General features: G+C 32.8%; 1 protein-coding gene across 1 annotated transcript in view; it reads right to left on the bottom strand.

Moving 5' to 3' along the window:
- PSD3 (pleckstrin and Sec7 domain containing 3) overlaps nucleotides 1-15691 on the bottom strand; it is a 319295-nt gene that overhangs the window by 182036 nt on the left and 121568 nt on the right. The window contains 4 exon segments of the mRNA XM_049771803.1: nucleotides 8263-8321; nucleotides 9378-9490; nucleotides 12195-12275; nucleotides 12371-12567. Coding sequence (XP_049627760.1) covers nucleotides 8263-8321; nucleotides 9378-9490; nucleotides 12195-12275; nucleotides 12371-12567 — 450 coding nt within the window.

Below are 15691 nucleotides of genomic sequence, written 5' to 3'. Positions count from 1 at the left end.
TTCGAACACAGAGAAATATAGTTTAATAGCTTTCTTGGGAGGTGTGGTTAATCCTGGAGATTCTCAGGCTCACTCGTGTCTCTATGCTCAGGGAACCCTATGAGATGACAAAGATAAAGCCCAGGTTGGCCACATGCAAGTCAAACACCCAACTCACTGTACCATTGGTCTGGTCCAAGTTTAATCATTTTTAAAATGTGATTTTGTTGATAGTACAGTGGGTAGAGTACTTCCCTTGAATGCAGCCAACTGAGGTACAATCTTCAGCATCCTATATGGTTCCTTGAACCCAGACAAGATCCAGGTATAAGACCTAAACATTGCTAGGTGTGGCCCCAAAACTAAAAAAATATGTTATCGAAGTTCTTAATGCTACATGTCTCATAATGTAATATATATAACACATATTAAAACAGAAGACAATCTAGCACCACTACTCTCAGAGAGTATACAGTATAAAAACTCAATTAACCTAACAGAGTAACTAGTCGACAATTTTCTCAGCATACTCAAACAATTTTGTATGTCAAGCGAAATAACCTGAAAGGCAGATCTAATCTTAGTCACTACCTGGTAAAGACAATTCAACAGATCACTTCTCCAGTAACAGGGAATCTAAAATTCTACAATAAACAAAATAAACTCTACAATAAACAAAACACAAAGAAAAATGTGAAAACTAAGAAGTTTTACTAAGTGCAGTCAAGGATAGGGAAGAATCCTAGAAAATCTACTAGCTCATCAAAACTCTTGAGACTGGTTGATAAGAACCTAAAATCAGCACTTAGTGTACTGGGAACAGAAAATAAGGAAGCACAACCAGCAAAACTAAGAATTAATAGACAAGCAATTCAATAAACTGAACGAGAGCCTTTTTAGAAGATGATAGAATTCATAAAAACGGAACTTAAATGAGTTAAATAACACCTAGCAACCCAAAGAATTTTTATGGGAGAGAACAAAATAATCAAATTTAAAGACAAACTGTAAGCCAATATTGACAAAGTCTTAAGGCTGTAAAGTAGTAAAACTTAAAAGGAAAGAATTAAGAATCAGAACAGGTCTTCCTTATGAAAAGGTCTAGGAAAGAAGAATGGGATGACATATTCAGATTATTGAATAAAAGAAACTTTCAACCTACATATCACTACTTAGAAAACCTCTCATTTAGATGAGAGGGATAAAAACATTCTCAGACAGAAAAAAAAAAGAACTTGCAACATTCATAATAAACAAATTAACTCTACTCAAACTACCGAAAGGTCCCACACATAAACCAAATATCAAATTGTAGAAGCAACACCCCTACACAGTTTAATGGTACAATGCTATTTATGTCAATAGTAGCCTTAAAAGTCAATAAACTAAACTCTTCCATCAAAGGGCAGAGTGGTAGGATGTATCAGAAAACAAAAACCTTCCATTTGTGCTTAAAGGAAATACATCTAAGATCTTAGGATAGACAAAGGCTCAGAGTAAAAGGACAGAAAACAACTATACAAGATATTATAACATTAGAAAAGCTGGAATAGTCATATTTATATCTGACAAAATTGTATTCAATTTCAAGAAAGTAATTAGTGACAAAGATGGACTACATTGAGCAAGTAGTACTAACTTTAATAAACAAATAAGCACCAAATTTTGGTACAGCAAACTTTAAGGCTTTTATCATAAATCTAGAGAAAAATAAGTATGGTAACATTATAAAGTGGGATATTTCAACACACAACTTTCAATAGTAAATAGATCTACTAGGCAGAGTATCAGTAGATAGTAAAAGCCCTAAATGAGAATCTAGAAGAGATGAGAATAATGTATTTGTACAGGGCATCACATCCGCAAAAAGCTGAATAGATATTCTACTATAGTGTACACAAAATAGTCTCTAAGATAAATCCCATTTGAGTATATAAGTCTAACTTGCAAAAATTCATAAACATGGGAAATATATCAAACATCCTATCAGACCACGATGCCATAGAGAAATATATTAATTATAAAAAAGATATGGAGAAATACTAACACCTGGATAGTGAAAAACATGATTAAAAAAAGCTGGATCAAAGTCATAATAATGGAAAAATATAAAGATTCTTTGCATCAAATGATAATGAAAAACAAATTATCAAAATGTATGAGACATAGCAAAAGCAGTAATTAGGAAGAAACTCATAGCACATGTAAAGAATGGAACATGTATAAGGAATAAATAAAGAGCAAATCAACAACCTAAATGCACATCATTATCTGGAGAAACAATAAGAATCCAAACTAGAAGGAGGAGGAGGAGGAGGAGGAGGAGGAAGAGGAAGGAAGAGAGGGAGGTGGAAGAAGGAAAAAAAAGAAGGAAGAAGAAGGAAGAAGAAGAAGAAGGAAGAAGAAGAAGAAGAAGAAGAAGAAGAAGAAGAAGAAGAAGAAGAAGAAGAAGAAGAAGGAGGAGGAGGAGGAGGAGGAGGAGGAGGAGGAGGAGGAGGAGGAGGAGGAAGAAGAAGAAAAGAAGAAGAAAGAAGGAGGAGGAAGAAGAAAAGAAGAAGAAAAGAAGAAGAAAAAGAAGAAGAAAAGAAGAAGAAGAAGAAGAAGAAGAAGAAGAAGAAGAAGAAGAAGAAGAAGAAGAAGAAGAAGAAGAAGAAGAAGAAGAAAAGAAGAAGAACAAGAAGAACAAGAACAAGAACAAGAAGAGCAAGAAAGAAGAACTAGAGCAATGTTATAAATACCAATAAACCAACATAAGGAATGAGGCTGGGAGCTGGTTTTTCAAAATTAAATAATAAACAAGATAGACAAGTTGACAAGACTACAAAAAAGAAAGCTTTGAGACCGGAGCAGTGGTGCAGCAGTAGGGAGCTTGCCTTGCATGCAGCTAACCTAAGACTGACCGTGGTTCTATCCCCAGCATCCCATATGGTCCCCCAAGCCAGGAGCCATTTCTGAGTGCAGAGACAGGAGTAGCCTCTGAGCGTTATTGGGTGTGCTCCCACCCAAAAACAAAAAACAAATAACAAGTAAATGAGAAAGAAAGGGCTCAAACGAATCAAATCAGAAATGAAAGGGGAGAAATTATAACTCACAGCTTTAGAAGCAGCTTGACCTGTTAAGCTAAAGAACCAAGATGGACAGATTTATAGAAACATACAATCCCCAATACTGAATGAGGAGAAAGTAGATAGTCAAAGGAGGACAATTATAAGAAAACTGAGGCAGTCATAAATAATCTCCCCAAGAATAAAAGTTCAGGCCAAGACTGGTTTACAGATGAGTTTTACCAAACATTCTGAGATTTAGTGCATTAATCCTTAAATTCTTCCAAAATATATAAAAATTGATACCCTCCCAACACCTACATTAAGCTAAGATTAAGCTGATACCCAAAATTAACAAAGTTATTACCAACAGAGAAAATAATCGACCAATCTCCTTGATGAAAATTTATGCAAAAAATAACCTAAACAAAATCTTAGCAAACCTAATCCAATCATACAAAAAATGTCAAGTTAGTTTCATCTTAGGGATGAAATTATGGATCAATAAATGTAAATAAACTAACATATAACATGTCAGTAAAAGGAAAAAAATCATGATTATTTCAATCAATGCAAAAAATGCTACTAACATCCAACATTTACTTGTTATTAAAACCCTCAGAAAAATAGGGACATATAGAACTTTCCTCAAAATAGAAATAGCTATCTATAAAAAGCTCATAGCCAATATTTCTCTTAGTACTTAAAATATGAAAGCATTACTGCTGAGGTCAGATACATGGCAAGTATATCCATTATCTAGACTCTTAAGGATCTACTTAATAAGAGAATATATGAGACCCATTCCACAGAAACCATCAAAACAGTTAAGAAATTAAAGAATTAAGGAAATGTAAAAACATTTAATGCTCATGGACCAGAAAGATCAATATTAACAAAATCACCATCTTACATAAACTAGTACATAGTTTCAATGCCATCTCTAGCCAAATCTAGATAACATTCTTCATTGTCTTTTCTCTACCATTTATGGCATTCTATCATTGGTTATCTAACCTCCGTACCAATAAGAAAATAAGATACTACCTTAAATACTAAACTCAAATTAATGAATATGACATAAAGACAATCCTAAACCTTTATCTCCTTGGTGCCAATCTGAACAAGATATCTACCAATCCAGAATATACATAGCCTGACCTGCTATACTAATTGCACAAAAAAGGCTGGCTTCAATAGATATTGTCAAGCAGATAAATACACCACCAATCAAGTAGAATATGAATTGCAGTGTACAGTGAGATAGATGCATAGAAATTAGTTAGCATTACAACTAAAAGTCTAAAGTCTACAAGGCACTGTGGCTGTGTGATTAGACTATGATCAGAGATCTTAGATAAGCATAGCTTGTTGTCATCAAGGTTTTGTGACAAATTCTAATATTTAACAGTGTAACTTGGCATTTTAATAGCCTTTTTAAAATTTGTTTTAGCGGTAAGGAAACAAGTAATGTCCAGAGGCCTTAGAGGAACACTTCTGGTGATACTCTGTAAACTGACTGGTCTTTTAATTCTAGGACTTGAAGATATGCAGTTGTTCAGGTTGTACAGTGTTGTACAGTGTTGGGACCATCAGGGACATGTGAGTTGTATTTGGGGGAACTCTGCTTGCTATAGTGGTGGTGCAGTGGTAGGGCGTTTGCCTTGTACATGGCTGACCTAGGACCGATCGTGGTTCGATATTCTGGTGTCCCATATAGTTCCCCAAGCCAGAAGCTATTTCTTTTTTTTTTTCAGAAGCTATTTCTGAGTGCAGAGCCAGGAGTAACTCCTGAGCATCACTGAGTGTGGCCCCAAAACAAAACAAAACAAAAAATAAGAGAAATCTTCAACTTTTAAATAAGAATCGAACTGTTATGGTATTCTTTTTATTTTTCTCATTATTATATATTTTCTAAGTAAACATGCTTCATACCTATAATGTATAAAATAATAATGGAATATGTTCAATATGTAAATGTCTCAAAATAGAAATTGCTGACCTGGATCAAAGTTTTATGTGGACAAATGTACTAAACATTGTATTTAGTTGATATAGTACAGATAATGAATGAGAAAATGAGTCAGGGTAAAGAAAAAAAAAAGACAAAGTTGGCAAATATTATTCTCAATGGGAAAAATTGAAAGCCTTTCCCCTAATATCTGGCATAAGGCAAGCCTGCCCTCTCTCCCCATTCCTATTCAATATAGTAGTGGGAGTACTTGCAATAGGAATTAAGCAAGAAAAAGATATCAAGCGTATCCAGACAGAAAAGGAAGAAGTCAAGTTCTCACTGTTAGCAGATGACATGATACTAAGAAAACCCAAAGACAACTAAAAAACTCCTAGAAAAGATAGATTCATATAGCAAAGTGGAAGACTACACAATGCACAAAAATCAATGGCCTTATACACAAATGATGATAGAGAAGAAATAAACATTAAGATAAAATAAAACCAGGATGGGACAAAAACAATCCCATTCAAAATAAGACAGTAATTACTAACTAATTAATTAACTAGTGGAGTCAACTTAACTAAAGTAGTATAGGACCTATACAAGAAAACTATAAAACACTGCTTCAAGAAATAAAAGAGGACATAAGAAAATTGAGAATATAACCTGCTAATGGACTTGGAAGATTAACATCAATAAAATGACAATACTTCCCAAAGCACTGTAGAGATTCAATGCAATCTCTTTAAGAATACCCAGGACATTCTTCAAAGAAGTGGATCAAACACTCATAAAATTCATCTGAACAATAAACACCCAAGAATAGCTAAAGCAACTCTGAAGAAAAAGGATGGGAGGCAACACTTTCCCCAACTTTAAATTGTATTACAAAGCAATATCACTAAGACAGACCCTCAGACCAATGGAATAGACTTGAATATTCAGAGAATGAACCTCATACATTCAATCAATTTATTTTTAATAAAGGAGCAAGAAATACAAAATGGAGAAAGCCTATTCAACAAGTGGTTTTGGGAAAACCGGTCAGACACATGCAAAAAAGCAAGCTTGGACCTCTACCTAACACCATGCAGTAAGGTCAAATCAAAATGGAATTAAGACCTTGATATTACACTAGAACCTACAAGGTATATAGAAGAAAATGTGGGTAAAACACTCCATGACTTTTAAACTAGAGGCATGTTCAAGGAGGAAATATCACTGTCCAAACAAGTGGAAAAGAGATAAACAAATAAGATTACAATAAACAGAGAAGCTTCTGCACTTCAAAGACAACAGTGGCTAGGTTAAAAAAAGTCACCCACAAAATGGGAGAAACTACTCACACAACACCCATCAGATAAGGGGCTAATATCTAAGATGTACAAGTTACTGACAGAACTTTTATTTATTTATTTTGGTTTTTTGTTTTTGGATCACACCCAAGAGCACTTAGGGGTTACTCGGTTACTCCTGGCTCTACATTCAGAAATCGCTCCTGGCAGGCTCGGAGGACTATATGGGATGCGGAGATTCAAACCACCGACCTTCTGCATGAAAGGCAAATGCCTTACCTCCATGCTATTTTTCTGTCCCCTTACTGACAAAACTTAACAAGAAAAAAAATCTAGTACCATGAAAAAATGAGAAGAAAGGAACAGACATTTCCTCAGTGACCAAAAGGCACATAAAAATGCTCCACATCACTTATCATCAGAAAGATGCAAATCAAAACAACAATGAAATATCATCTCATGCTACAGAGACTGGCACATGTTACAAAGAAAAAGAACAACCAGTGCTGGCATGGATGTGGGTAAAAGGAATTTTCATTCACTGTTGGTGGGAATGTCATCTAGTCCAGCTTTTTTGGAAAACAATATGGATATTCCTTAAAAAGCTGAACATTGAGTTCCTATATAACCCAGTAATACCAGTCCTAGGACCAAAAAAAAAAACAAAAAAACAAAACAAACAAACAAAAAAAACCACAATATAATCATGACCTCTTCACTCCTATTTCATAGCAGAACTATTAACAACAAGCAGAATCTGGAAAAAAAAAAAAAACAGATGCCTGACAACAGAAGAATAGCTAAAGAAACTGGTAGATCTATACAATAGAATACATTGTTAGAAAAAAAAATCATGAAATTTTCTTATACATGCATGGACTTGAAGACTATTATGTTGAGTGAAATAAGTCACAGGGCGAGAGATAAGCATAGAATAGCTTCACTCATATGTGATATTAAAGAAAAATAAAAGACATAATAATAATAATAATAATACCCAGAGATAATAGAGATGAGGCCTTAAAGGACCAGCACATGATAACAAGATTATAATAGAGTGGAAAGTGCAGTTAGAGAAATAATTACACTAACAGCTACCATGACAACAATAGAAAGAGAAATACAATGTCTATCTTGAAGACAGGCAGGGGGTGGGGGATGTAGAAAATGGGGGACAATAGTGGACAGAAAGTTGCACTGGTGATGGCGGTGTGCATTTTATGGCTGAAACCCAATTATGAATATGTTTGTGAGCATGGTGCTTAAATAAAGAAATTGTTTTAAAAAATCTATATTTAACTAAAATATTCTTATTTTCTTGAAAATGAACAAGTATATAGAAATGTCAAGACTCCATATATACAAAAGGTAAAGGTTTGACCAAAATATTAATACAGGAGTAAAAACATAGGCATATTGTGCTAGGTAATTCTCAGAAACATAAGATTTTTGGTAGACCACCCAAAAGAAAATTAACTAAAAGCTTACCTATAATTTTATGTTTAAAATATTTATCTTATAAATTTAAGTAGAAGATAAAAAGGCAGTGAAGTTAATTTTAATTAATTTCAGTTTCTGACATAGTGATAAACCAAGTGAGATAAGGAGTTTAGAAAAGATTTAATTCTTAAGTATTAATCACTATAGTTAATGAAAATGTAATGAACAATTCATATCTAACATCTATCATTTTCCATCTTATCAACCCTACTGACTATCAAAATCAAGACAAATTTTAAAAAGTAAAATCCAGCCATCTAGTGAAGAATAGAGAAAGAGAATAAAAATACTATCAGATTCATCATCAATATGGTATTCACTCAATAGATATGTTGTCCTATTATATAAAGTAAGTTACATTTTTCCCTGACTATTATTTTTATCTAACATATAGAATAAAATAAAGGGAGGCACATTATTGTGTACACACAAAACAAACATAAGCACAAATTATTTCAAGCTTTTGTAGATAGAAACAAATACTTACATGGCCATGGAGATCTGTATTAAGAAGCATCATTGCACAGGTCAGGCAATGAACTCCATCTAAAGAAAGATAAAAGTAAAAAACATCAATTTATTATTGTTGTTGGACTTATAATACAAGTAATAGAGTTAAGAAGTGTGAGAATAATCATGTAGGTAGGCATAATATTTATTTTGAAAATCATATTTTTTCTTTTGAGGAGAGGATCATAACACAGTTGTGCTCAACTTCCCAGGCAGTGCCTGGGAAGCCATATATGCTATCAGGAAGGAAACCCTGGTCAGGCATATGCAAAACAAGTTCTCTGCCACTGTTCTCTCTCTGACCCCAAATTGTCTTTTTAGAAATTTAGAAATACACATATACATATATATCAGAAGTTAACAAATGATGTATAGTTTTCTTGAGAACAATACTAAGCCTTGAAACTTTGTCTTGGACTAAAATTTTATCAAGGACTGAAAAGACAGTGCAGAGTGTAGGGAAGAGGAGAGGAGAGAAAAAGGAGGGATGGAGTGAGGAGGGGAAGGCTGCGAGAGAGAGAGAAGGAGAGATTGAGGGAGGGAGGGAGGGACAAAACTGCAAGGAACAAAGGAAAGACAACGAATGAAAGAGAAATGCACACTGGTATTGGAACATTGAATGACTGGAACTCAATCATAAAAAACTTTGTGTGATTCAACTAAAAATTGATTAAAAATCAACAAAATGAAATGAAAAAGTATGAATTTTTAAAAATTTGTTGCAGAAAAAGATATCATAATGAATAAAATAAAGTGGAAAATAGATATGAATGATCTCTCTTATAGGTAGGATTTATTGTGCATAGTTAGGTATGTATATAGTCAACAGCAAAAACTTAGAACATAGCTAATCTCAAAGATTAAGGGATATCATGCAATTATTAAATAGCTTATAAAATATGGTTGATTACATGAGTAAATTAAATGCTCACAATGAAAACTCAGTAGGAAAATAAAAAAGCATAACTTAATCGACATCAAATATTATATAGATTTAAAAAGTAAATCTGTAAGCAGTAGCTACCTAATAATAAAGATATTTAGACTTCATATTCTTGTGTATGTTTATAACAACTTGAGAAACATAATTACCTTGTGAGGCAATGGTGTCTGGATTACAGTAAAAAAATCTATTGGAGAAGTGTATTAAAACTCTCTCTCGTTCTTGAGTTTCTCCCACGAGAGAAAATGCTTTAAAAAAATACCTACAAATTTAAGAAAAAATGTAAAAATTAAGAAAATGCTTCCATGTGCCTTATATTTGACAGCTAAAAGTTAATTGTAATTACACAAAGCAATTATAGCTGTTTCAAGAAATTCATAAAATATATATACTTAATTAATAAGAATGCATTAATATATACCCTGTAAAATAAATTATGTTAATATTTAAATTATGTTAAATTTTAGCATTAAAATGATAGTCTAAGATAGTAGTGATTACAATTGATTAAAAAGTATATGCTAGGCAAGGAAATTAATATCCAAATGAGTAACTTTCAAATATAAAATATCACTTGGTAAAAAAATATTAGCACAAAAAGCTGTAATTTAAAATGTTACATGCATCTGTATTTTTTTGTCACTTTGGTATGGGGAATGAAATACATGACTGCTTATACATCCAGCTCATTGCACCAATTTCTTCTATACTTATCATTGGTTTCCAATAATAGGAATTTCATGGGTAATATTTTACATCTCTATCATTTTAAGACTCACCACAATCAAAGATCCAGTGCCATCCTATAACCAAAAATAGCCCTCTCTCTACTCCCTGCTTATCCCATCACCACTTGTCTTTTTTAGAGTAGTACTGAACTGGATATGTACACACACACACACACACACACACACACACGCACGCACGCACGAACACACACACACACAACCATTGCTTGTTATTTTTGAGACATCCTTTGATAAGACATTTGAGTTGATTCTCTTTCAGCTACTGCAAATAACACGGTTTGTATCGTGGTTACCATTTCCTTTGATTATTGCAGTCCCGTTTGTTTAACTTTGCTTGCAATTTAAGTCTTTGAAGATAACTTTAGCTTCAGTATCATGAAAAGTTCTTCCTACATTTCCACTATGTACATTATGATTTTCAGGTCTGATACCAAGGTCCTTAATGTTTCTGTTTCTTTGTTTGTTTTTGGGCCACACCCCGTGATACTCAGAGGTTACTCCTGGCTATGTGCTCAGAAATCTTACTCCTAGCTTGCCATGCCCGGGATCGAAATGTGGTCCATCCTAGGTCAGCGCTTGCAAGGCAAACACCCTACCGCATTGTAAATACACAAATATATATACATGTTTACATATATATATTGCCATATGGTGCATCATTATGTTTCTTGTTTGTTTTTCCTTCTTTCTTATTTCTCTCTTTCAATGCGATAGCATTTTCCCAACATTGTTCTCAATTCCTACATCTTTTCCTTCTAAATATTTCTGTTACCATTTTTTTTTGGATTTTTGTTAGCATTAAGGTATCAGATTTTCTATACCTAAAAAAAGTCTTTTGTCTGCTACTCTTGATTCATCATTGTGTGTTTTCATAAATTCAGTATGTTTCTTTCCCATGCTGTCATGTTTTGTTTTTCATACCAGTGTTGTTAATGCTTCTAACTACTGCATTCCCCCCTTTTCAAATTTATTTATTTATTTTTATATAATACAATTATCTTCAATATTTATTATAGAATAGTCTGATGATAATAGACTTTTATTTTAATTTTTATATAAGTATTTTTGTTATGTTTAAATCACAATTTTGCAGGGTAATTAATTTGTGGCTGGTAATTTTGTCTTTTCGAGTACACAAATCGTTCGTTTCTCATTTAGTTTATAAGGTTCCTGATGAATTGAGACACTGAGTATTCTCTGTTTCCTGATTATCAGTAACTAGTTCTTTTCTTGTTTAGGAAGTAAACATTTCTTTGATTATGGCTATGTTCCTTTCAATTTCTCTTTATTTTTTAAACACCCATTATTTGAATGATTATCCTTCTAATGAGAATCAGACTAAAAAAAGTCTAACATTTTTATTATATTTTAATAATATTTTTTCTATACTATTTACTTGAGTCTTATATATTTTTTATCACTTTCTTATACACTTTCCAATGCTAGATTAAATTTTAACTGTCCATACTAGGCTGATTTTATTCAGTATGTCTAATTTTTATTCAGTATTTTATTCAGTATAAATCCAGCACATCTTAAGATGTTTTAATATATTTAATATGTTAAATCCTTGAACATAATAGCAAAAAATGCTATTGCCTGAGTTTTAAAGGTACTTTTTTTTCAGATATTCTGCTTATTTTGGTATATATTTATCACAATGATTACAAGTATAATCTCAAAGCACTTTTGGCTATTATAAAAATGCTTAGAGGAAAGAGCTGTAATTCTAAAACTAACAATAATGCCTATTAAAAAGAAAATCAGTATCAGACAGTATAGCAGGTAAGATATTTGTCTTATAAAAATCAAACTCAGCTTCAATCCTGGTACCCCATATGTTTTCCTGAGAGTTCTGCCAGGAGTGAATTTCTAAGTACAGAGATGGAAGCATCTCTGTGCACTAACAGGTGTTGCCCCAAATCTAAAATTAATAAGATATACAATAATAAATTAAAAACTCTATTTCAGAATTTTATTTTTCCTCAGGCCTTACTCTTCTACTTTTATTATATAACCTAGTAGATGTATAATAAAGATTTTCAAGTCCAATTTCATAAAACATCTGTCATCCTTTCTACATTTTATTTCTACAATAAATATAAATTAAGTTCACAAACTACTGTGTTTTTTATCAGATTAAAGCATTCACATATTATTTTCTTTTCTCAGAATGAATTATTTGGAACCAGAGAACAGAAGTGAATTAAATCATACCTGAGAGACTGATCCAGTGTCATCCCTGTAAAATCAAAAAACTTCAGGTACTCTTCTGCAACGAGTTTGCTGAATTCATTGCTATCAGAAAATAGAGGAATTGCTTTTTAAAGTCAAGGCTATTAAAATACACACACAGAGGATAAATTCCAACAGGAAAAATTCAGAAAACATACTTTTTGCCTAAGTGCTTTGCAACATCCGATTTTTTGAATCTATCTAGTAGATATAGGCGCTTGGCCAGCCTTTTGGCTGCTTCCACATTGCTGCCAGTACCATTACTGAGACAGTCTGAGGTATCCTTTTCCAGAACTTCAGTGCTTCCCATTTCAGAATGAGGCTCTAACAGTGATGTTTTCACTCCAGCATTGCTGTGAGAATTGATAAATGACAAAAATAAAAATAAAAAGATTATTCCTGCATGGTAAAAGAAAAACAGTAAATGAAAATTTCAAAACAACTACATGTAAACAATTTAAAAGAAAATGCTTTATTCTTAATTATTCATTTAAAGACTTTCAGTTAAAATACTTCAACATATTATTTCAATTCACTTAAACAAATGCTTAAATCTTAAAAAAGCAGTTCTAAAAACTTTTGAACTCAGGTTCTTTATAGGATTTTTGTTTACTTTGGTTTTGGGGCCAAATCCAGTGGTGTACAAGGGTTAGTTACTACTGGCAAGCTCAGGGGACTTTATAGAATGGTGAGGTTTGAACCTGGATAGTCGCATGCAAGGAAAATGCTATTTCCACTGGACTATCTCTCTGGTCTAGATTACTTCTAGTCTTAAAAATTATTCACTTCGTGATTAAACAAGAAATTTTCAAAAAGAAATTCACTTTACATTAAGTCCAGCTCATGTGTGTAATACCTCACTGTATAAACAAATCCAAAAAATATATAAAATTTAGTAGAGCAAGCATTTATGGCATATTTATCGACTGATTATTAGGATATGTTATCTCCAAGTCACTCTACATTCAGTGTATGACAATTCAGTTTGATTAAAATAAACTAAAAAAAACCTGGTCTCACTCAAGAGTTGTTAGAAAAAAATGATTATTAGTACATGACCATAGTTTTTCTTCTTTGATGGCATCAGTCTAAAACAAGAGGTAGTTTATTTTACACATAGATATATACACACATATATTTACTTTATTTAAAGACTTTGTGCTGCATAATTGATAATACATTTTCAAGAGTAAAATTATTTTAAAAGAAAAGAGAAATAAGGAAACAAAAAATAGCACAGCAACAAGAAAATTGGTAAAAATGTATTATATCTCACAATGGGTAAGTTTTTTAAGTTTCTTAAGTTTCTTAAACTCTAAAATAGTAAAAAATAAAAAGCCCATTTTTCTCACTGTAGATGTCCATGTTATATCCTGAATGCATTTTATTTTTATCTTAATAAATTTTATATGTAGTACACATATATATTTAGAAAAAAGTATTACTCTTAAGTTACTATCAGTTTTAAGACTTTAAAAGGAGTTTATACTCAGGCAAGAACCTACATCATGAATTAGTCATCCATGAAACTTTAGCTGACACATTTCATTATAAATATAAAGAAGCCACATTGCTTAATGCCATCACTAATATTTTCAGAGAAGTGCTTAACTATTGGTAAGGCAACAAGTTTATAAAAGTTAGATATGCTTTCCAAAAATTCTTAAATTTTTTTAGAAACTCAAATCTTATCATCACAAATATTTTCAGTTTTTGTTAAAGTAGCAGCCTTGCTTTTAATTTTCAAGAGAATGTCTCCTAATGATAAAAATATTTTGCTAATCATCCTTTGAAAGAAGATGTTATAACCATTTTAAAAGCAGGAATTTTAGAGTACTCAGTTCAAAACACAGCACTTGATTTTCCCAGTCACCCAATAACAGAAGTATTTATACTTTTTTTTATATTCATCATATGTGCAATTATAAAACTATGTACAGAACAGTAGAAATGCAATTTGTACTGCTTTCTCAAAGACCTTTTTAATTGGCCTTTGTGGTAATTTTTGTTTGACCTTTGTTTAGCCTTTATTTGAGGATGTGGCAGTGAAAACTATAATAACTAGAAAAGGCTAGTTATATTTCTTTGATTTCTTCTAAGGTTCCCATGGTTACATGTTTGCAATCAGTATAACTAGAAATTTAATGAAAAGGGAGAATAATGCTATATATTTGTGCTAAAAAACTTGACCCTTAATCATATTTAAAGGGCCTAAATTAATGCCATAATAATAATGTGAATATCTCTTCTCTAAAATATATTTACAAATTATAACCTGTGGATGATTATGTGAAATACTTTATGGATCTATAATACTAAAATAATGGAGACAATCATTTCTACATCTTCACATGAAGTCAATAACAAACCTAAACTCCATGGCTTCCAACACACATGCATACAGTACATTTTCAGTAATGAAGCAGCTAATATTTCAGACTTGAAAAAGGTACCTATCAACTTGCTTCTTTGTTTAGCTCCAACATTTATAAAGACTTTTTTTTTTCTGTAAAGGGTTTATAGGGCAAAACAAGTAGGAAAGAGACCAGGTTCTTACAGCAATGCCATTTAGAAAGTCCAGCCAGCCCTCAAGACAACCGCCAATATCGCTCCAAGAACTCCCCACCAATAGTTCTCCACCTATAAGTCCCATCTCCAGAGTAAGCCAGCAAGGGTTTTTATGTGGCCAGGGAACACAGCTTCTCAATTTGACACAAGAGTTACTAATTTAGAGGACCCTTTGCTCTTAAAGTGACAGGCCCCTTTCGGGGGAATAGAGCTGCAAGAATCCCTCCCACCATGGTTTTAGCATAAATAAAAAGACTTTGTGGGTCTGGGATTGTGTCTATGTACAGATCCATACTGCTGATTACGTTTCTGGTAGGTCAGATCCGTAGATTAAGGATCTTGGGTGTTGATTCAAGCTGGTTGGTTCAGCTGGGCTGTATGAAGGCAGCAATTTTTTTTTAATTTCTATTTTGATCATAATGGCTTAATATCTTTCACAGTAGTATTTTAGGTACATATCACCATTGAATCAGGGGAATATCCATCACCAAATTTGTCCTCCCCCCATCCCAGTTCCCCTTCTGCAACCCATATACCCACCATCACCCTCCAGACTGCTAGAGTAGGTGGTCCCCTCTTTGTCCCGCTCACTATTAGTGATCATATATCTGTTTGGTCCTGGTATCCTCCTCTGTCTCCCCCTCTACTTAAGAAGCAGAGCTAGATAAATCGAGTTATGTGGCTTTGTTTGAAGGAAAGAAAAGCAATAGATTGGGGTACAAAATAAGAGGAAAAAAAAGTCAAATATGCTGAAAATAGGCGGAGTCCTTCCAGAGGATTTCAACCTCAATTTGAGAGAGGATGTGATAAAGGCAATTGAAACACCACCACAATACAGAAAAGAAATAGCAAATTAAGTACCCAGTGAGCACCACAGCAATAAAGACGAGCACCACACAACAAACTCAGTT

Source organism: Suncus etruscus, chromosome 4, assembly GCF_024139225.1.
Source record: "Suncus etruscus isolate mSunEtr1 chromosome 4, mSunEtr1.pri.cur, whole genome shotgun sequence".
Lineage (NCBI taxonomy): Eukaryota > Metazoa > Chordata > Mammalia > Eulipotyphla > Soricidae > Suncus > Suncus etruscus.
This window is presented reverse-complemented; position numbering and strand designations above follow the sequence as displayed.